Source organism: Heterocephalus glaber, unplaced genomic scaffold, assembly GCF_053883595.1.
Source record: "Heterocephalus glaber isolate CG9 unplaced genomic scaffold, H.glaber_assembly_v1.0 deba00001463, whole genome shotgun sequence".
NCBI classification, from domain to species: domain Eukaryota; kingdom Metazoa; phylum Chordata; class Mammalia; order Rodentia; family Bathyergidae; genus Heterocephalus; species Heterocephalus glaber.
The window spans coordinates 13994525-14018454 of NW_028258310.1; the positions used below are offsets into that span (position 1 = coordinate 13994525).

General features: G+C 36.3%; 1 protein-coding gene and 1 pseudogene across 2 annotated transcripts in view; both read right to left on the bottom strand.

The window, feature by feature from the left end:
- The window catches only part of Rbm27 (RNA binding motif protein 27), a 75188-nt gene that overhangs the window by 3586 nt on the left and 47672 nt on the right, over positions 1 to 23930 (bottom strand). For both annotated transcript variants that reach the window (XM_004854346.3, XM_013075747.3), the window contains 8 exons: positions 23051 to 23338; positions 21313 to 21453; positions 15609 to 15728; positions 14117 to 14191; positions 13813 to 13977; positions 11334 to 11438; positions 11043 to 11234; positions 2128 to 2238 (listed from right to left, as the gene is read on the bottom strand). In XM_004854346.3, coding sequence (XP_004854403.1) covers positions 2128 to 2238; positions 11043 to 11234; positions 11334 to 11438; positions 13813 to 13977; positions 14117 to 14191; positions 15609 to 15728; positions 21313 to 21453; positions 23051 to 23338 — 1197 coding nt within the window. The remainder of the gene's footprint in view (positions 1 to 2127; positions 2239 to 11042; positions 11235 to 11333; positions 11439 to 13812; positions 13978 to 14116; positions 14192 to 15608; positions 15729 to 21312; positions 21454 to 23050; positions 23339 to 23930) is intronic.
- Positions 16839 to 17709, bottom strand: LOC101698124 (KRAB domain-containing protein 4 pseudogene; annotated as a pseudogene).

Consider the following 23930-nt stretch of genomic DNA (forward strand, 5'->3'; position numbering starts at 1 on the left):
CAATCTCTCCATCTCAAGACATTTTAAAAATGGATATAAATTTTTCTACTCTGCTAATTTTGCAATAATAGATTTTCATTCTAAAATCAGGAAAACAGACACTATGTGGATGATTAATAGAGGAAATTAAGAGAAAAAATGTAAGAAATGTCTTTGATAAATTATTTGATTTCATTAACTTAAAAGTAAGGAAAACTGCCAAACTCCTAAATCTTTCCTTTTATAGCTATCCAAGTGGCGGGGCGGGGGGGATATACTAATTTCCCCGATAATGACATTCCAAAAATCTTTTTCTTTTGAGTCAGGGTCTTGCTATGTAGTTCAGACTGGCCTTGGACTCGAGGTGATCCTCCTGTCTCAGTCACCTGAGTGCTGAGATTATAGGTATGTACCACCACACCCAACTCATTCCAAATACTATCTGACACAAAGAAGTACCTATAAACATCACCAAAATATCAAGACTTTCTTTTAATATGGGGATTGTTTCTGCTTTTGTTATGCAAAATTACTCATACAACCAGAAGACACTTGATCAACTACAAATACTTGACATCTTTTAAAACCAAGATGAAGACTTAGAAATAATTTGTACCCCAAATGGCTACAGATGGCTGGGCTCCCTTTTGGTGTAGAGCTGAGCCAAGTTTACGAGTCTCTAATCTTTTTTTTTTTCCTTCTGTAGGCGGCGGTGGTGGGGGGGGGATGGGATCGAACTCGGTCCTTGCACTTTAGCAGCAGGCAGCAAAACCACTGAGCTAAATCCCTGGCCCCTCTAATCTTCTGAGACATGAGCTCTGGGGCTTGCAGTTCTGGCAGGAAGAGCACAGAGCTTTGTGATGCTTTCTAGCCCCTTTAAACAGTGATGTGATAGGCTTTATATTGTTTTAATGACATATTCATATGGTGAGTGGAAGCAAATCTCCTTTACCTCTTTAATCCTCACTTAGGAAAGGGTTGCCGTTATGTTTATGCACATGCCCAGAGCAGGCAGGCCCATCCTTCCTTGACTAGATTAAGTGACCAAAGGGAAGCAGAGAACAGGGAAAGCCCTTAATTAACAGCTAACAACTGTTACAGGATGGTTTTATTATAGATCAGTGGTGGCAAACCTATGGGACACATGCTGCAGAAGGCTGTTTGTTATTGAAAGCTCTAAAAGGTTTTGCCATCACTGTTATAGATCCTGTGTGAAATATTTTACAAGCCTTACTCCTTACAAACTATAAAGTTGAACAAAATATTTTTTATTACTAATAAAGAAATTACCTACCCCTAGGTTGTAATGGCCAAAAACTAGTCTGAATAGATCCTTTGCAAAGCTGTACTAAAAGGAAAAAAGTGATGATGAACGCGATGAGGCAAGCATGGTTGCTTTAGCCTCTTCACTTGGCACAGATCTGGTTGTTTTAATACCAGGTTGAGGGGAGCCCTATTTGTCGTGTGAGTGTTCTACAGCTTCTGGTTCTGCTCTACCTACACCAACATGGGAACTGCTTTTGTCCCAGAAATATATATACAAATCATAGTTCAGAAACCATTTACCAAAGATGCGAATGTAACTCAGTGGTTCAAGCACAGCACTTGGCATGCCCTCGGGCTCTGGGTTCAATCCCCAACACCACAAAAAGAAAAAAGAAAGAATTTGTAATGCAGGCCAGGGATGTAGCTCAGTGGTGCTGTGCCTGCCAAGCAACCGCAAGGTCCTGAGTTCAATCCCCAGTACAAAAAAATATATATATATATGTAAACTAGAAATACAAGAGTCAAAAAGCAAAATTAATTCCCGTATATTTAAAAAGTTTTGGGGCTGGGGATTTAGCTCAGTGGTTCCACTGCCTGCCTCGCAAGCGCAAGGTCCTGAGTTCGATCCCCGGCACCAAAAAAAAAAGTTTGGGCTGGGGATTTAGCTCAGTGGTTCTGGCGCCTGCCTCGCAAGCACAAGGTCCCGAGTTCGATCCCCGGTACAAAAAAAAAGTTTGATTATGACTTTTAGACCAGTCTTAACTAACTGCATGCCTGAAAGAAAACCCAGTATTTACTTTTCAATTTATACTATTTAACATTAAGAAGATTATGTGACTGGAAAGTCTTCTAACAACTCTTACGTTCAATCATCAAACCTACCTCCTCCTTGACTTCTTCTTCCTCAGTCTCAGTGGATATAGATGGTACCTTAGGTTTGTGCCATGATATTTGTAGCCGGCGGTCTTTGAATTTTGACCCTTGATTTGCAGCCTAAAATATATTTTAGAAGAACACATAAATTTGCAGTCATATTTACCAGTGATTTCTTCAAATTCTGGGCTGACTAGGGGGGAGTGTTCTCTTAATAAGGTAGAACCACAATCTAAAAATAATGAAGTCTAGGGCTGGGGATTTAGCTCAGTGGTTCCGCTGCCTGCTTTGCAAGCAAAAGGACTCAAGTTCAATTCCTGGTACCAAAAAAAAAAAATAAAAATAATGAAGTCTCTTTTAATTAGAGCAACTGTATGTTCCGGTCTGCCTAGGACAGTCCATGGTTTATATATGTCTGGTAAATTTTAGCATTTGTCTTGGTTGGATTAGGTCATACAGTCACTAATATGGAAGTCATAAGGACAGATATTCTCTTAATTCAATTGATAACCTTTGACTTTCACATTTACATAGATTCAAACCTTAAAATATGAATTTTCTTTAAAAAAAAAAGTGTCTCATCTCATTGTCTACTCATTTCAATCCATCTCCCACAGCCCTATTTATGTTTAATGAAGCTCTTACTTCCTTTCCTACAATGCTATTCAAGACAAGCACTCTCCAATTCATCTATGCATTCAACAAATGTTAATTAGATACATTCTATCTAATTCAAGGTAATACTGCCCTGGTTCAAATGTGCTTCTTGTTATTACAGTACTTTCTAAATTATTTTCTCTCCAGCAAATTTCAATTTAAAAAGGCAAAAGTTTAAAGATAAAGCAAGAGACAAAAGAAGAGGGATCTGAATTTTCATAAAAGTAAATGTTTAGTCTTCCTTAAAATTTTTCTATCAAAGATGATGGACTCAGAACTGGGTATAGTTTTGAAAAACATGACAGAAGGAGTTCTTTTTAATTTGGAGTTTCACCCTAGTCGGTCTAGGAAAATCACTGACAAGAAGCATTTGCCAAATGTTTCCAAAGAACATTTAGAGTGCATCATGCAGACTCACAACAAGTGAATTACTGTCTGTGTAAGCATCATGTGACCTAAAGGAAAAACTCCTATCTCTTCTTGTGAAGGCTGAAAATTTATAACCCAATACAAACATTCTAACTTGTGGGATATTCCAAATCATCAAAATGGTCCCAGCCAAAGACACACACTTACCAACATTAGATAATGTGTTAATAGGCACTTTTGCCCTTATTTCTATCCTTTCAATGCACAGCCCAATTAGAAAGGCTGTCATTGCTTGTTTAGTTCAATGCTGTGTTATCTGAATTTTTTTTTTTTGTTACCGGGGATTGAACTCAGGTCCTTGCACCTGCGCAGCAGGTGGCGAAACCACTGAGCTAAATCCCCGGCCCTGTTATCTGAATTTTTAAATAAATATATACTAAACTTTAAAGGTGTGTAAAGATTTTAAAAGGCACCCAAAAAGTGTAGCTATTCTGTCCTAAAAAAGCAATTTTAAGACATTATATGGATTGAAAACATATTGCTGAAAGAAGAACTAGAAATTTAATTTGACCTGCTTTGCATCCTACCAGGCCAGTTCACTTCTTCTCAGGCAACCTGCTCCACAGTGATGGTGAACTCAGCAAAGACACCTGATCAGCACCACACACTACAGCCCAGAACACCTGCACTCAAGAGATCTCCCACCTCAGCCTCCTGCGTAGGTGGGACTACAGGTGTGCGCCACCACATCCAGAAAGAAATTTAATTTGTATGCTATCTGGAACTAAGAATGAATAACTTTCATCACCTAACTTGTAAGAAATCAAAACAGATTAGCAATTCATCATCTAACTTGTAAGAAATCAGAAAAGATTAGCAATTAGAATAAAGATACATTTTGATGATACCAAGTCAGGATCTCTCAAACATCAACAGTGAGAATCTGATTTTAAACCAGTGAGAATTTAAAACTCATATGGTTCACTTGGCAATTCCACACATACCCAGCAAAAATGTGTACCTATGTAGTAAATGTAAAAATGTTCACAGCAACACTATTTATAAAAGTTAATGAAAATAACCCAAAGAGCTAACAAGGTAAAAGTGTTATACAATCTCTAATAACAATCCAATACATGAGGGATAATCAAAAATTAAAGTATTTAAATCAAAAATATCATGATGGTAAAAGACCTTTAACACATCACCTTTCATACATTCCTGCCGGCCTGGACCACCCCAGTAATACATGCATGACTGTCCCATCAGGTGGTTTACACTCCTGGTGGTACATGCATGACTGTCTATCCCATCAGGCAGCTTATACTACCTAATGAGACTGTGCCACCCAATGGGACATTCAGTACCACTGGTGGTTGAGAGCCAACAGGCAGTGAGACATACAAATTTTGACCCTGTCATGAACATATTACTCCTCCTCAAAATTCTCCCCCTTATTTTCAATACATTTATTGCACTATTCTTAGCAATACATCTTTTACTGTAATAAGCTTTTTTAAATTTAAATATTCAGTATAGTTTTTGATTAAGTGAAAAAACATGTACATATGTTATAACATGCTACGATTTCTATAAAAGAACAAATAATGTATGTAGTAGGGTTATCTTCAAGAAGATACATGAGAAATAGGTAATACTAATTCCCTCTGGGTAGTGAAACTGAGTGGAGGTAAAGGGGAATATCAATTTTCACTGTAATGTAAACTTCTACTCCTTTTAGTTTTATACATGCATGCTGGCCAAGAAAACAAAGTAATTCAAGTTTTAAAAATATATAAATATGAATAGGAGATCAACTATATACCATAAAGGAAAAGTTGTATGCAGTAGCCTAGCAGAAGTTGCTCTGAAAAAAATGCATCTAGTCCAATCATTTTCCCAGATCAGAAACAGACAGCAAATCTATGCCAGTCTTCATTCATCAATCACCTGATTGGCACAAGGGTAGGGACACTCAAATACTCTCATCGAATGTCTCTATCAGAAAAACATGCTTGAAGGGTCATTTGACAAACTGTAGCAGATTTTTAAATATGCATGCCTTTGATGCAGTTATCCCATTTCTAGGAACTCATGTAAAGCAATGGTTCTCAAATGGAAAAAAAAAATGTCACTCTATTTATAAAGACTTTGCTTCCATTTTTTCCTTTTCTCATATTTTTTCCTTTCCCTTCTTTCCTTTTCCCTACCCCTTCCCCGTCCCCTTTGGACCTTTTCTTCCTAATGGAGGGGTTGAAGGGAGGACAGGAGAATGGGAAAAAAAATAAGAACCTAGATATATCATGTAACGGTACAAATTCCCAATGATGAATATGTCATCATATTGTATACCTAAAATGTACCAATAAACTTAATGGGAAAAAAAAAAAGTCACTCAGGTGGGTGTTCTGATGTCACACTGACTGAAAAGCACTTACTGGCAATTAACAGGTGGCAGCCAGGGGCATAAATGACTCATAATGTGCAAGACTGAATTATCACACTCAGAAATGTAAAATCCAGGTAAGATGTATGTAACATCGTTCAAAATCATGAAAATTATAAAATAATCTACCTATAGGGGGCTGGAGACATAAAACATGGTACATCTTTAAAACAGAATTTAAATAAGACAATTAGGCTGGAGATTTAGCTCAGTGGTTCTGCTGCCTGATTCACAGGCTCAAAGACCCAAGTTCAATCCTTGGTACCGAAAACAAATAAATAAATAACATAATTATATTCTTAGATTCATAAACATAAGAGGTTGGCCACTACACACTGGGGGGGGGGTGGCTTCCAAAATAGCACGGGCAGTACATATATATGCATTATAGTTATGAGGCTGAAAAGATGCTCTTAAAAATGTAACTGATGGGATTTCAGATTTATAGTACCCTCTCCTTCATAATTTGTGTTGTTTGAATCCCTAAGAGCAGGAACAATCTTTATAAAGATACTTTTTTTAATTGAGAGAAAATGAAGTTTAGAGTTGCAGTAACGTCATGAAGGTCACAAAATTATTGTCATATGTCACAACTACAACTAGCTACCAAAATTATATTTTTATCTGAAGAATCCTCTGCACAGTAAAGTGTATAGAAAAGATAACTTCCAATCACTTGGGACAGATAACGAAAATATCAGAAATTCACAAAACATCTACATTACTATAAGTGTTTGACAAAATCTGATGAGGGTCAATCAATGAAGCACTATCCTGAAAAATTTATCCAAATACTGAAGTCACAGAAAAGGTTACTTGTTCTAATAAACACAAAAGAAAATTACTTGCCTAATTACAAGGTATCCCCTCCACACACAGTAACTCTCAAAAACATTTCCAGACACGAGGCCATGGGGAAAAGTAAACTCTATGTGTAAAGTTTTGAGTAATTACAGCACAAGTACTCAGCTGCCTCACACAAGGACTAGAAATAGCAGGGGTAGGAAATGAGAGGTTCTTGTCAGTAAGAATATACATATTATAATATTTCTGGAGGGCACAGAAACTCAGATTTCTAAATTTCTTACTTTCTATGGACTCAAAGGTCTTTCTGCCTGACAGTGGAGGACTGACTACATGTTGTAAAGAAATTTCATGCCCTCATCCCCACTGAAATGACAGTAGAGTAGTATTTTACTTTCTGAAGGCATAAATCCACATGAAAAAAGAAAAAAGAGAACACAACAAAGCCAAAAAACTGGGTTCAAGCCCATTGTGGGCAGCACAGTAATTCAGTAAGACCTGGTCTCAGAACAAAAATTTGGGATATAGCTCAATGCAGACCCTAGGTTCAATCGTGTGTTATGTTTTGTGTGTGTGTGTGTGTGTGTGTGCGTGTGTGTGTTTGTATATGATGCTTTTTAAAAAGTTCTTTCCGAATTTACTAATCCTAATTTTTAAAACATATAAAGTTCTATCCATATAGTACACAATATATTTAATAATATAATACATATTTTAAAGCAAAAAAATTTAATTTAAATATTTAATATACAGAATAATATAATAACATATATCAAGAGTCTGCAAACTACAGGTCTCCAGGCCAAAAATGGTCCTGCTTTTCTTTGTTTTAAGAGACAAGGTCAGGACAGGGACTTAGCTCAGTGGTTCTGCCTGCTGCCTGCCTCACAAGCACAAGGACCTGAGTTCGGTCCCCGGTACCGAAAAAAAAAAAAAAAAAACGGAGAGACAGGGTCTCACTGTATTGTCATTTATGATCTCTCAAACATGTGGGACTGAGCAATCCTCCTGCTTCAGCCTCCTGAGTACCTAGCTACAGGCAAACACCACCACACCAGGCTGAGCACTGTTTCTGATGGCCCATATGCTAAGAATGGCTTTTATTTTTTTAAGAAGATTATTAAAAGAAAAATGAGAAGTGAAAGATGAAAAAGGTAAAAGGAACAGTAGAAAGCAGAGAAGAAAATGTTACATACTCCACAAGAACTCAAAGTATTTTCTATCTCTTATTTTAAAAACTCTGTCAACTTTCGATATATGTATATATTAGTATATATATTATTGTTACATATATTGTACACTGTATATTAAATATTCTATAATTTGTATATACTTAAATTTATTTTTTGTGGGGCTGGGGATTGAACCCAGGACCTCAAGTGTGCTGGGCAAACACTACCATAGAGTTATACCTCCAGCTCTTTCACTTTAGTTTATATATACTTTTTATGTAAGTATTGAGGACCTAAAATCCCAAAATCAACATATGACTTCAGATTTTCTCTAAAATTTAAATTTGGCTTAAAAACATATAGTATAAAAATACTAATGGTTCAACCTAAAAGTGAACTTGAGGTAAAAAGTCTGATTTTAAAAGTAGTAAGTTGGCTGGGCATTGTGGCACATGCCTGTAATCCCAGCACTTGGGAAGCTGAGACAGGAGAATCTCCACAAGTTCAAGGCCAGCCTGTACTACATAGCAAGACCATGTCTCAAAATACCAAAAAATTAATAAAAGAAAGAAAGCACTAAGTGCTCAATGAAAAATACAAAAAAATAAAGAAGTGCCTAGAAGAAAAAGAATTTTAGAATTTTTGAATTCCCAGAACCATTTAATGTACTTTCCTTTCCAGTTTATCTATAATTTTGTATCTTACCTTTTTGTAACCTAGTAGTCAATCCTAAAATTTCTCTCATGTCATTAAATAATCTTCAAAAATGTGTTTTTAATGGCAGCTAAGTACTGTTGAACAATTAGATGGCTCCCATTTTCACTACTGATAATGCTACAATGAGAATTCTTGTAGTAGTATTTGTGTAAAACCGTAATTTCAAGATAAATTATTATTATTTTTTTTTGGCAGTACTGGGGATCAAACTCAGTATCTTGCACTTGGAAGGCAGGCGTGGTGCCACTGAGCTAAATCCCTGGCCCCTCCTGATAAAATTCTCAATAACAGACTATTAAATATAAGAACAAACTTTGAAGGACTCTAGAATTAACTCCTTGCACTTCAGAATAGGTTCACTAAAACCTATCATTTTTTCATACCAATATGATTCATCCATCATCTTTCTACAATTATAGGGATAACAGAAGAACACTGAAATCAATACAGATTTTATTTTGGCCTTTATAGGATATAAAACATCATAAAAAGTTTCCTTTACATTTGGTAAATACTCACAATAACGTACCAACATTATTTAAAGAAAGTATACTAACTGCCCAAGTATCTATTACTCAGGTATATGTAGTACTTAAGATCATCTGCTAGCAACCTATTCCACCTTCCCCAAATAAACCATCAAAAGCAGCAGCACTGTTGTATTCTTAAAATTACCTCATCCACCTTAGCTTTGGTTTCTTCCCTAAGTGCATATATATGCCTATTATTGAAAGTCATATTGCTGAGTGATCAAATACAGTTCTATAGTGTAGCTTCAAGTTGGGGATTGTGATACCCCCTGCCATGTCTCTGTTGCCTAGAACTGCTTTTGCTAGTCTAGGTCTCTTCTGGTTCCAAATGAATTTTTGGATTGTTTTCTCTAGTTCTGTGAAATATACTGTTGGAATTTTAATCGGCATTGCATTAAATCTATATAGTAGTTTTGGAAGTATGGCCAGGGTGCACAGGTAATGGGAAAAAAATAAGAACCAAGATACCTCATGTTTAGGTACAAACACCCAATGATAAATGTAAATGTACTGTATACCTAAAATGTACCAATAAAAGAATTTAAGCAAAAAAATATAATTTCTATAAAAAGTGGCTATTACTGAAAGTTCTGGAATGGTGCTGGGTGTGGTGGTGCAGATCTGTAATCCCAGCACTTGGGAGGCTGAGGCAGGAGGACTACCTCAAATTCAAAACCAGCCTGGACTACATAGTGGGTTGAAAGCCAGCCCGAACTACATAGCAATACCCTGCCCTCCCCCGCCCCCAAAAAAAACAAAAAAAAGAAAAATCTGGAATGGTTCTAAGTTCATATGGAAAGAAATCCAAATGAATATAACTCCTGGGTAAAAAGTTGCACATCTACATAAATTTCCAGGGACTTTCAGGATAGAATTCTTATATAAGGAGATCACATATTTTTTATACTTTCTGCAAAGAGTCAAATTCATAAAGATTCTGCTTTATATAATCCAGTATCGCTCCACCATAGTTGATATTGAGTCTAAATGTCCAACTTATTTGGCAAGGAGACTGTAATTTTATATATTCAACAGTAAGACAGAAAAATCACAGTAGTTTTCAAAATATTCCACACTTATATAGTAATTCTTCCATATATTAACTTCTTTACTCCTCAAAGAAGTCACTATTCTCCAACTTTACAACAAAGGAGAAATATGTGTCATACTAGTAAAGAACTGGGTCAAGAGTAAACTGGCCCCAGCCAATGACTCTCAAATCCAGACACAAAGCCTTCCATGGCCTAAGAGTCAGGGTAAAACAGTAGTAATGAGCATAAAACTAATAAAGACAGTTGCAGTGAAGCCTTGCTCTTCATGATTTCTCTTACCATCGTTAACACAAAACAGGGCTGAAAATATTTTCTCTCAAAGTTGTCTGAGAAGAGAGAATCTGTTTATTTCGGTTTTGGCCTGTATTAACTCTATGATCTTGCTTGATCTTTGCCTTTTACATTGAACGCAAAGTTACATATGTATACAGTTTCACATTTTTTACACTCACACAGTTATTTAATATTAAATGAGAGCAAGCATGACAATGTTCTAGCTCAGTAAGTATTTACTGAATGAATTAAGGTGTGGTTGGAAAGAGAACTACTCTTGTTCTCTTGTTCTACTGTTCAAAATAATAAAGACATTTCCCCATAGCAAATCTCTATTTGCTGGTTTGCTTAAAAGTGGCTGGCATTGCATACAGAATATAATTGAACAAGTCTGCTATTCCAATAAATTCTTCAAGCTTCTGCCTCTATCCCAGTTATTTTCACTTATCATCTACAAATACAATGGACCTTCAAAGTTACAACCAGCTTGAACAACTGGGGTTAATTAGGTTAATGGAAGTTTCATCTGCCTCTTGTACCCAGGTAAATATATAGATCTCTGCTGTATTGACTTACAACCAACTTGAGTTACAACTAGCCCTTGGGAATTGATCGAATTTGTAAGTCAAGGGTCCACTGTACCTGTAACAGTCCTAAGGCAAAAAAATCAAATTTAGCTTTGGAACAACTAGTCACTACAAATGCATTTATGTGGCGAGTATGGAATTACAAAACAAGAACTATTTCTTGATCTCCAAATATATTAATAAAAATTTGCTAATATCTATGTTTTTACAACTAGATTTTCTAATCTATAAGACATTTGTTATTTATACAGAAGGCAGCAAAGAAAATGCTGAATATAATGTTTTCCAAGGTAGCATTTGCTACTTTAAAAGCTTACTGAGAAATGCTGAAGTAATTCATCTTTTTCCTCCTCCATGAATTCCCGAACTGTCAGTGCTTTAGGTCGGTGATCAACCACCATGTGATTCAATGAGCCTCTCCCTCGTCCTCCACGGCCTCGGCCTCGGCCTCGCCCTTGAGAGGACATGGTCTTGCCTCGACCCACAGGTAAAATACCTAGTCGTGCAGCCTGTACAGCAACAGAAGACAGAATATGATGTGCACTGTTAGGACTATACCTTGAAAGACAGAGGAAAAGAAGACTATTTTTTGAGATGTTAAATCTCACCTCAACCTGTAACTGACTGAGTTTTTTCCGTAACTCTGTTGTATCTTCTCCTGAGGACAGCCTCTTGTGGAGGTCCAGTTCAGTATCTAATAATTCCTTCTGAGCCTTTGGAAAAAGTAAGAACAAATGGGTAATTTTTTAGGTAACTTCCAAGATCTTATCCAGAACATTGCAGTTACAAAATGACACATATTTCTTTTGGGAAAATCAATCAGCAAGAGGATGCAATAAATATGAGTGTTTTTTGTTTGTTTTGGTTTTTTTTGGTACCAGGGATTGAACTCGAGACTTTGCGCTTGCAAGGCAGGCAGTGGAACCACTGAGCTAAATCCTCGGCCCTTAAATATGAGTGTTTTAAGGAAAGTAACTTAACAGATATGATACTGCAAATATATAGACAGCATAATGATATAATTGGAAAATAATAAGCAGCATTACTGTGTAAGATGGACTACAATTTAGGCCCTGCAAATGGTCACCTCAGATGAGAGTTGAGAATAATTTTCACATAATAAAGTACCATAAATGAGACACAAAAAGGAAAAATAAATTATATAATAATACACAGGTAATAGCTACAGCTGGGCCTGGTGGCACAAACCAGTAATCCCAGCACTCGGAAGGCTGAGGCAGGAGGATCACCACGAGTTTGAGGCCAGCCTGAGCTACACAGTGAGACCTTGTTTCAAAAAACAACAGAAAGGTAACAGCTACAGAATTATTTTCAGATGGGAACCCTGTAACTGCTACCACTCTTTTGTAGGAGACAAATCATTTACTGGTCTTTAGGTGATATGACTTATGAGAGATTTTTTTTTTTTTCCTTCCATGCCTTCTCAATTTTTAAAACATATGTAGCCAAACATGGTGGTATATATATGCCTATAGTCTTAATTACTCAGGAAGCTGAGGTAGGAGGATCATTTAAACCCAAGAGTTTGATGACACACGCCTGTAATCCCACCACTCGGGAGGCAGAGGCAGGAGAATCACTGAATTCAAAGCCAGCCTGGGCTACATAGTGAGACCCTGTCTCAAACAAAAGCAAACACAAAAACAAAAAACCCAAGAGTTTGAGACTAGCCTGGGTAACATAGCTCTTCAAAAAACAAAAAAAACTGGGCCGGGGATTTAGCTCAGTGGTTCTGTCGCCTGCCTTGCAAGCATAAGGTACCGAGTTTGATCCCTGGTACCAAAAAAAAACAACAAAAAACTAGTACATGTTATTCCAGTAATCTGAAGAAATTTCAATAAAAATAAAATAAATTTAGCTGGGCACGGTGGTACACAGCTGTAACCCCAGCACTCATATCACCAGATCATCACAAGTTCAAGGCCAACCTGGGCTACAGAGGAAGACCTTGTCACCAAAAAAAGGACAACCTTAATAAAATACCTTATGTTATTATACTGAACCATAATTTCAAATGTAATATGTTATGTACAATAATTACATTCTAACATAGCTGAGAAATTTATTATCAGTTCTCAAAGGGCTGGAAATGATAAAATCCCACTACAGAGGTATAGTATAATGGAACCTCTGCATAAAGCAAGTACTCTCCTAGAATAAAGAAACAAATGGGATTAATTAAATTAGATTTAAATGGACTTCTGATTATTCTTTTCAATAACATGCCACATTTTCAGTCATTAAAATCAATGATAATTTGACTATTAAAAGAGATGGGCTTACTATAACAATATTATAGCATTAAGGAAAAAAATGCTGGAAATGCAAATTCACAGCAGTTAAACTTTGAAAACAGCCCAAATGCCCATCAACAGATGAATGGATAAAGAAAATATAGCATATATACACAACGAAGTATTAGCCATACAAGAGAAATCTGAGTCATTTGTAGAAAAATGGATAGATCATGAGACCAAAATGTTAAGTGAAATAAGACACAGAAAGTTAAATATTGCAAGTCCCAAAATATAAACAAATAAAGAGTAAAATAAAAGAGATGGAAAACAGGGGAAGTAAACTTTCTGGAGATGGGGAAGGGGATCAAAAATGATCCAAGATATGAGATTATTCATTCCCCAAAACGAATGTAACTATTACATATTTAACACAAACATACACTAATTAAAAAAGAAAAAAAACTACTGAAATAGAAAATGTTTCTCCCTCTTCATCCTAGCAATTTCTTTTTCAGCCCAAAGATTAAAAAAAATCAATTAAAAACACATCTTTGGGGCTTGTGGGTGTAGCTCAGTGGTAGAATAACTATTTAGCATATACAAGGCCCTAGGTTTAATCCCCAGCATCAAAAGCTAACAACAACAACAAAATTCAAAATATACTTCCATCCAAATGGTATCACCTCTTCTCAAAAAGAGTAAGTAGCAGCTGTAGAAACCCTGAAAAACCACTACTATATTTGCCCATCTCAGGGCTGTATTATACTTTCAAAGTCCCAGCACTTGGGATATGTTCAATAACACTTAAATGAAAACTGCAAATAGATACCTCTGTTTTTGTCTTCACTTTGGATGGTGTGGAGATTGTAGAAGATGTTTTCAATTCATCTTTTAATTGTGAGATCTTTTCTCCATGCTCTTTCAAAGTCTTCATTATATTTGCTCTTTCCTCTGGTTTCATGTTTTTGTTTTTTTCCAGCTTTGATATCAGCATCTACAAAACAAAACAAGCCCCCCGCAAGGAAAAAAAATAAACACTATGCTGAGTAAACTTCAAGTCTTGAAGACTCTACTATTATAAATATCTTTGTATATCAATTCTATACACCAATTTCCACATGCAAACATCTTACCTTTTGGCATTCTATCTGTTTTTCTAATACTTCTTGCCTCTTTTTCCTCATATCTTGTTGTAGCTTCATTGCTTCCTATATGGAAAGGTAAAGACGAAATTAGCAATGTATAACAAAATTTGTCAATAATGCTACTGTATGTATTCTTAACTTATTTTTTCTGGGTCATCTTCTCTAAGACAGATTTTTCCTCCAAATCAAAAAAACAGCTGAAGGCCAGGGATTTAGCTCAGTGGTACCGGTGCTGGTCTCACAAGCCCAAGGTCCCAAGTTCGATCCCCGGTACCAAAACAAAAAACAAAAAAACAAAAAAATAGCTGAAATGTGAGATGAAACTTCTGAATATATTTTCCCCAACACGCCAATATTAGAGTTTATATTTATAATCATACTTGAAAAAACATTTAAGATTGGCTACTGACTGAATACATCTATGAGGTTGGACTTGATCTCAATATCTTCAACGAAAAGCAAACTTGTTTTCACTTGCCAATGTAATAGCCAAATCCTTATTTTTTGAAGCTCAAAGTTTAAAAATTATCAGTCTATGTATTTTAGCCAGAAAATTTTGCTTTTACTCTGAGAATTAAATCTCTGTACTAAAATAGTATATATAAATTTTTATTTGAAAAGTCCTGTGAATAGGTTAATTCTATGAAAATGAAACTCAGAACTCAGTAATATAAATACATGATTATTTACAGTTATAAGAATAAAAGCTACATAAATGTTACACTTTATGTAGAACATTATCTAATTTACAAAACCAAAAATGAAATGGAAAAGAAAATACTGAAATAAAAGTGCCTGTGTCAGGCTGAGAGTGTATGAAAGAGGTATGTACTTGCCTAGCATGTGCCAGGCCCTTCCTAGCACTACAGGGAAAAAAAAAAGAAGCCATAGAAAAAATTTTTTAGGGTTGAGAATATAGCTCAGTGACCTTCAGTTCAATCAAGAAAAAATTATTGCTGATGTTTGATGTGATCACTGAGAGGCAATTATGAAGCAATTTTTCTGTCTGTTCATCCCTTTTTTTCTCTCAATAATGGGGCTGGAACCCAGGGCCTCACATATACTAGCAAGCACTCATCAATGAGCTACATGCTGAGTCCTGCTCATCTTCTTTTTTTCAATGGAGAAGGCATAAGCATGGTCATATAATTCTACAACAACGTAAACTGATTCAGAGATGTTAACATATGCACTTAAGAATTTTTTTTTTTTTGAGACAGGATCTCGCCATGTAGTCCAGGCTAGCTTTGATCTCATTATGTAGTCGAGGCTGGCCCGCCTCAGCCTCCCAAGTGCTGGGATTACAAGCATGTGCCACCACACTCACCAAGCATTTAAGAATTTAATAGGTCCTGAGCTAGGGATTTAGCTCAGTGGTTCCGCCACCTGCCTCCCAAACACAAGGTCCCGAGTTCGATTTACAGTACCAAAAAAAAAAAGAATTTAATTACTCTGTAAAACAAGAACTCAAGATCGTTACCTGTTTTTTTTTAAGAACCTCTTGAACATCATGAGATTTAGATCCTGAACAAAGTTTTGAAGATGTCTTTAAGTTTGAGGAGCTGTAAATTGTTTTTGGATGGCCTGGAGGTGAAAACATCTTAAAAAAAAATACACACATATTAAATCTTACAGTTGTTAAAATGATTTGTGAAAGGCTATATATATTTGTTCTTCTTAGGAATTCAATTTATTTATATTTAAAAACTTCATTTATGAAAACTAATTATACATAAATTCAGTTGTTGCTAAAAAGAATAAAGTTTTTTTGCCCTAATATTTTGTTTCTAATTGCAGTTTCATATTTTTCTTTTTAAATTTTAATTGTGAGAAGAGCAGCAGCCTGTAACACCTAAGCACTGGCCCACCACTCAAATAGGCCTTCGCATCCCTCTGTAAACACAATTTTCACAGAATACCCACATTAGACAATGCTACTCTTTTGTGTCAGATCAAGACAAAATCAAAACCACTCCATAAATATGACTAAACACAGTAAAACATGACTATTATCCAAACCACAGGCTGATGTGAATGAATGCTGTCTCATTACCAATAGCACCTTTATTTATTTTTTTAAAGGCATTATACATTTACATTTATGATTTTGACCCTCCATAAATTCTTTAATAAACAGTGTATTACAACCTCTGAGTGAAGAATTTATGTTTGCCCCATGTTTTGAATATTATAATGTTAAGTTTTCCTAAATCTAATGAAGGCTGAGCAATTTTTTTGAAGGCTGATACATGGTTTACAAAATTATTCTGAATGAATTCTTGGATGCATACTATGACAATATATAACTAATGGACAGTTCTCTCACTTAAAGGTTTATTCATGGGTTTTACATTTTATCTCCTAAATGACTTCTTTGATGTTTAATGAGAGGTCTTTCCCTTGAAGGCCTTGCCACAATCTCTGCATTCACAGGACTTCTCTCCTGTGGGAGTTCTGAGTTGTACAATGAGAGTTGATTTTACACTGAAAGATTTTCCACATTTACTACTTTTAAAGTCTCTCCCCTGTATGAATCTTTTAATGTTTAATGAGTGGTGCCTTCTGGATAAAGATTTTCCCACATTCACTGCATTCATAGGGCTTTTCAATTCTGTGTGGTCGAAGGTTGACTTTTGGCTGAAGGCTTTTGCAAATTCACAGCTTTCATAAGAGTTCTCTCCAGTGTGACTTCTTTGATGCACAAGGCATGCTTTCTGGATAAATATCTTTCCACATTCATAGAGTTTCTCTCCAGCTTGAATTCTCTACCTTTTATTAAAAGCTTCCTTATGGTAGAGAGTTTTTCCTTGTTGACGGGTTTCAAAGAATTTCTCTGCAGGTTTAGCTTTATCAAGATTAGAGTGGAGGCATAATTTTCAATATGACTTACACCCATTATCTTTCTTACATAGCTTCTGTTTTAACTAAGAAAGTTTAAATTATGTTGAGTACCTTCTCCATGAATGATATTCAGGGAGTCTTTGTCTTACTATAGACAAAGTCTGTGCTCAGATACATGATTTTTCTGCATGTTCTGCATTCATAACCCCTTTCATCCTTCAGTATTTCCTTGTCTTTGAATGCAGCTTGTCACAGAGGGTTGTCTTGGCTTTCCTTGTCATTATCTATCCACCCATCAACTTGCCAGACTTCTGGTGTGTGCTCACCTGGAGAGCTCCTCATCTGGGTTCCTCTGTCTGACCCCCAGGACTCTTCTCTTTGTCCCAACCTGATCGCATCTGGTTGGCCAACTAGATATGTCCCCATGGACACCAGGTAGCTGTAGTTCTCAACCATGACATCCCTGTAGAGGTTCTTCTGAGCAGAGTCCAGCTGCTGCCACTCCTCCAGGGTGAAGTCCACAAACACATCCCTGAAGCTCAGTGATTCCTGGGACATGGCCATCCTGCCCTGCTGGATGGAGGTCTATGTAATTTGGGACACCTGTCCACCTCTCTGTTGCTTGTTCAAGGTCTGCAATGAAGCTAATTGCAGCACCACCACACCGGACTACCTTCTGCGTCAAGGCCCCAAAGATCAGCTGCCACCAATAGCACCTTTAGATCATCCTCTCATTCCTGTTCTGGGTCGGGTCTATTTAGGTATTCAATCCTGTTTCCTTAAATCCTACCCCAAATCACTTAATACAGGCCAAATCCTAAAATAAATTCTTTTAACATCCATAGTTTGTTAATACCTGTCCTCACTGAATAATGAATTAAATTTGTTTTAGCCAGTGTGGTGGTACACACCCATGATCTCAGCACTCCTGAGGCTGAGGCAGGAGAATCAAGGTGAGTCTTGAGTCCAGCTTGAACTACGTGGCGTGACCTTGTCTCAAAAAAATATTTTTTTTTCTTTAACTACAGGTTGCTCCTAGTGGTCTTTGCCTGGAGGGTGCTGTCATAAGTTATTTTCCATAAGTGAAATAAGAACCCATATTTCATATTGCTAGAAACTGTTCACAGAATTACTGGAGTCTGTAGTTTCTTAATATCACTCTTAATCAACTGCTGTGTGTTTATACTCAAATATAAACACGAAGTTATCTCATACACCTGACTCTGCCAGCACCAAGAGGTGGCCATCTTCACTGTGCTGGTTTTAGTATTCAGATTTTTTTCCTTTTCTGAAAAGATGACTCTCCAACTGATCTCCCCTCTTTAAGGCACAGCAGACCTACATGGGATATTATAATCTACTGGGTTCAAGACTTCCCTATTACACTGACTTTTTCTTTCTTTTTAATACATGATGTAATAGATGCAAGAAGTATTTTAAAATTCATGGGAAACTTAATCACAAATAATATATCCAGATATAAAACTTCCCAACTAATATTTAGTTATTCTCAAAATTAAGCTACTTTGGTCACTTGCTGCTTGGCTATTTCACTGCTTGCTTTCTTACTGACTTCTATGAACTGTTTCTCCTCTGCCATGCCACCCTGCCTTGGAGCCAGCCAACCATGAACAGAAACCTCTACAAACTGAGCTGCAGTAAACTTTTTCTCTTCTAACTACAAAGGAAAATTCCTGAGTACTGTAAAAACTATGCATAGATGATGTTTCTTATTTTATTAAAATAATTTTATTAAATTGTTGATGTAATTTTGATAGCAACTAAAATGTCAATACCTACAATTTATTATATGCTAACCACTTCTCTTTTATGCTTTATTAACAAGAAAAAATTTAATCCCCATTGCACTCAGTTTATTAAAAAGGAAATTATAACAAAAAGAAAAAAGCCTGGTGTGGCAGTGCATGCCTGTAATCCCAGCACTTGGGAGCCTGAGGCAGGAGGATCACTGTGAGTTCAAGGACAGCCTGGGCTACATAGGGAGTTTAAAGGTAGCTTGAACTACATACCAAGACTCTGTCTCAACAGACAAAAATAAATTTAAAACAAAACAAAAAGGAAATTAATGTTTAAGAGTTTTCTAACGTAGCCAATAAGAGATAGGTCAAGTTAGTCAGGACTTGCTGACTTTAAAGTCAGTAAACATTTTTATTTTCATAATGGAATTTTTGAACAGAATTGCATAAAATACTCATGCAACTCAACATATAATCTTATTTCATTTCATTTATATTCCCAACTACTACATTCTCATCTTAAATACCTTAGCATTTTGAGTTGTATCTCTAAAAAAAGGACTCCTTTCTTTTTTCAACATAACCAAGATGCCATCATTTCACTTTAAAAGATAGAAATAATTCTTTAACACCATTAAATATTCACATCTCTGGTTTGTTTCTTTAAAGTCTCCTTTAATCCAGTTTCATTTTTTGTTTCTCTTGCAAATTATTTGTCCAAGAAATCAAGACACTCATTCCCCTAGTACTCTCCATAGGATTCTGTGCATCCTTTAACAGACTCCTCTGCCCCCAAAATTTCCTTCAAATCAGTGGGTACAATCTACAGCCTTGGTGAGATTTTTCTCTTTTCTCCTTAACAGAACTCTAGCAATGTTTGACAATGTCCTCAGTTTCTTCTTTGACAAAACAGTCTAAGTTCAATTGTAACACTGTCAGTCCTAGCTCTAGAGATAGGCATTTCTTCAATGATCCTAGGCTTCTTTGAACACTAGCAGTGGTAACTGAGCTGGTCATTATTTCTAGAACTAGGAAAGATTTTAGGATTATTTTGTTGCCCTTCCCCCAATAAAAATAAAAAACAACCTGAGTTTACATGGATACCTTCAATTCAAATGCAGGACTATAGTGGTTTGTCTTAAATATACCCTTCTTCTCTCTGTTCAACCACAGTGAAAATCTTAGCAATTGATGACATCAGTATAATTATTCATTCGATTTACTCTACAAAGCTCACAAACTTGTTTCTGGATATAAATTGAGCATTCCTAATCTGAAAATCCAAACTCTGAAATGTTTCAAAAGATGAAACATTTTGAGCACCAACAATGACATCACAAGTGGAAAATAATACACCATGAAACTTTGTTTCAAGCACAAATGATTAACCATACTCTATAAAATTATCTTTAAGCCATGTGTATAAAGTATATATGAAACATAACTGAATTTTGTGCTTAGACTTGGGTCCCATCTCCAAGATATCCTATTTTGCACATGCAAACATCACAAAATCTGAAAATACAAAATCTAAAACACTACTGGTCCCAAGCATTTTGTATCATCCCCTCCCTGCTATCAGAGATCGAACTCAGGACCCTGTGCTTGCCAAACAGGCCCAGCACCCCCCCCCCCAAGCATTTTGGCTGTGAGATACTTGCAACTTTTACTAAAATTAGCAACAATATGATTGTTAAAAGGATTTTTTTAATTGCATTTAAAGGCTGGGATTCAGCAATGGAGCACTTGCTAAACTTTCACAAGGGCTTTGGTTTATCTTTAACCCCACAAAAAATAAACAGCTTCTTGTCCTCAGGGTATATCAAATTAGGAACACAAGAGTCAAACCACTGTATTTTAAAGCATTTTTAAAAATCAGAACCTTTTGGAATTTATCTTGATTTATGATGTAAATTAAAAGGATTTAATCGTATCTTTTCTGCATGGTTACCCAGTTATCCCAATATCATTTATCAAAAAGTCCATTATTTTCTCTACAGACCTGAGACACTTTGTTAGCATATAATTCCTATTTGCAACTGAGTCTACTTCTAGATTTTCTGTTCTGTTCTACTGGCCTATTGATGTGCCAAAATCAAACTGTTACATCTAGAGACCTTACAGTATTTTGGGTGCTAACTCCTGTTGTTGCCTTCTTTTCTGGGGTTTCCATCTCTTTACAATAATCACCATGCTAGAGAATTATTAGATATATTCCTAAATGCAAAAGAAACTACTTAAGATATATTTCAAAGTACGATTTACTATGACATAATTCCGTTTGCTGTTAATTTTATTCAAGCGGAAAATAATTAATAAAGACATCTACCTATTGATAAATAGCTAAAATTTTCAAATTCCTACTTACCTTTGAATTTAAAAAAAATTTTAAAGAGAAAATTTCTGACTGAGGCATGGAAATTAGGGAGGCCACACTTACACCAACTGTCATACTTGACTGAGGAAGTAAGGTATTATAAATCTGGATGATAATTTGTTTTTTGTGCCACTGACTCTTAAATACACCACAAAGACACAGAAACACACAAACATACACACACATTGTTGGTTTACAAAAATGCGTACCTGGCAATCCTCCCCAGCACCACCAGACTGATTCAACAAGTGTGACGCATCACTCTGGTTAGCACTTGCATGTCCAAGACGGTGTTTGACAGGAACTTTGTTAAGAACATACGCACCTGATGTCTGTGGTTTGTTCATCATCTGCATATACAAAACAAACACTTATGTGGTAAAAATTTAAAAATATGCCCAAGAGGGCCAGGGATTTAGCTCAGTGGTTTCGCCGCCTGCTGCGCAAGCGCAAAGACCCGAGTTCGATCCCTGGTACCAAAAAAAAAAAAAAAATGCCCAAGAATGATACAAATTTAAGGTGCTGTGATTACCTTGGGAAAGAAGATTAAGGGAATGGGAGGGTGCTCCAATTATCTGTATGGTTTTATTTTTCAAATGAAGTGGTGAATATATAAAAGATGATGTTATATTATATCTAACATATAATGCTCTGAAGGTGGGGTTTTCACTAAGAGTAGCTTTGTATGAGTAACAGTGTGAAATGATCATCTCAAAAACATAAGGCAGGCCAGGGATTTAGCTCAGTGGTTTCACCGCCTGCTGGGCAAGCACAAGGACCCAAGTTCAATCCCTGGTACCAAAAAAAAAAAGAACTCAAAACCTTAAAAAAAAAAAAAAAAAGAATAAAAGAAAAACATAAGGCAATCTTAAGCTACAATAATAGTAGATGGTCTAATCAGAGGTGATGGTATCACTGTTTTCTTCCTTATTCATCCAACGTCTACGGCAAACACACATCTTTGGATTCAAACATGATATGGGATATAGACAAAAGTGAATGAACATTTAGACACTAATGAGAAGGATTATAAATAGAACTGACATGTACTTTAAGGAATAATTTTCTTAAAAAACTTTGCATTTAATCTAAACATGAGAATACATAGGTGGAGATTATAATCATCAATATATGAATGGCTCCAAGGCATAGCAGTTTGTTCTTTCCTTCATCTATTCATTCAAATGTTTTGAGAAATATGTACAAAGTACTGCTTTAGGCACTAGGAGCAGAAAGAATCCAGCAGTCACAATACCAATTCTCTTGGAGCTTCCATTCCAGTTTTTGGGTACTGAACCCAGGACCTCACACAAGCTACGCCCAATGCTCTACTGTTGAGCTATACCCCTACACTTCTATTCCAGTAGTAAAACAAATTTCTTCTACATCCTCAGCCCTTTCATTTTTTTTTTTTTTTTTTTGGTACCGGGGATCGAACTCAGGTCCTTGCACTTGCACAGCAGGCAGCGAAACCACTGAGCTAAATCCCTGGCCCAGCCCTTTCATTTTTTGAGACAGGATCTTGCTAAGTTACCCAGTCTGTCCTTGAACTTCTGATTGTCCTGCTTAACCTCCCAAGTAGCTGGAATTATAGGCATGTACCACCATATCCAGTCAAGAGTGTTTCTTAATGTGTAGATTTATGTGCTCCTTATCTAAAGACTGACTATAAATTTAGAACAACATGTGAGGCCCAGGAATGTGCACCTAAGTAGGTGATTCTGATGTACAGTATCACTTTTCAAACTTCAGGGTACCTAAGAGCTATTAGAATAGATTCCTAGACCTTGCCCACAAAGACTAATTGAGTAGGACAGGATGAGGCCCAAAACTCTGTACTTCTAATAAGCCTACCAAGAGGCCAGATGCTGGTGGTTTACAAACCTCACCCTAAGTAGCTCAAATGTAGTGTGAAACTAGGTTTTAATCCCTAATCCCCCAGATTACCTTCTGGATACCACCATGAACTGAGGAGGGAGGAGCCTGGCCCACCAGCGCTGGCTGAGGATGAAGATGCTGTGGCAAATGATGATGCGGCTGTGGGAGGTGACTCATTGTCTGCTGAAGCAGTTGTGTTGGGGACTGCAGTGCCGGTTGCTCATTGTTTTCTCTATGCCACAGGACTCGAATGAATCGATTGTTTAGGACTGCTTCTGTGCTCGAAATGGCTTTCCTGGCTTCCTCATTGGTAAGGTATTGAATGAGGGCTGCTTCCGGATCACCCTTAAAAGCAACCTTTAAGAAAATAATAGAAGCAACATAAACTCCCCAAAATACAAAATAGTTAAATATATTATGTCTATATTATTCCCTTTTCTACCATACATATATTTTACAAGTACACTGTTCTATTTTTAAAAACATAAAAGACTAAATTATGCCCTCCCAAAATTCACGTTGAATTCCTGGAAAATGTCACTTTTAGAAAGTAATTATAGTTAAATGAGGTCTAAGTTTGGGGTTCTACTTGAAGCAGATTGGTGGCCTCCTGGAAAGAGGGAGAAATTTCCCTCTCTATCTCCCTGCCACATAAGGACACAGAGTGTTGCCTGCTGTCGGCAACCCAGAAAGAGATCCCTCACTGAACTGGCCAGTCTCCAAAAAAGTACAAAACTATGAGAAATACATTTCTGTTGTTTATTTCCACCTACAGTATTTCTTATGGCAGCCCGGGCAGACTCCTATACCTAATTATATTAAGCTATTTAAATTTTTCTGCATGCCATAAAAAATTTAAAAGAAAAAAAAGGGTCATCTGGTATGATCACATCGTTTATATTTTTTAAGTTTCTAAAGCATTTTTAATATGCATATATATATATATATA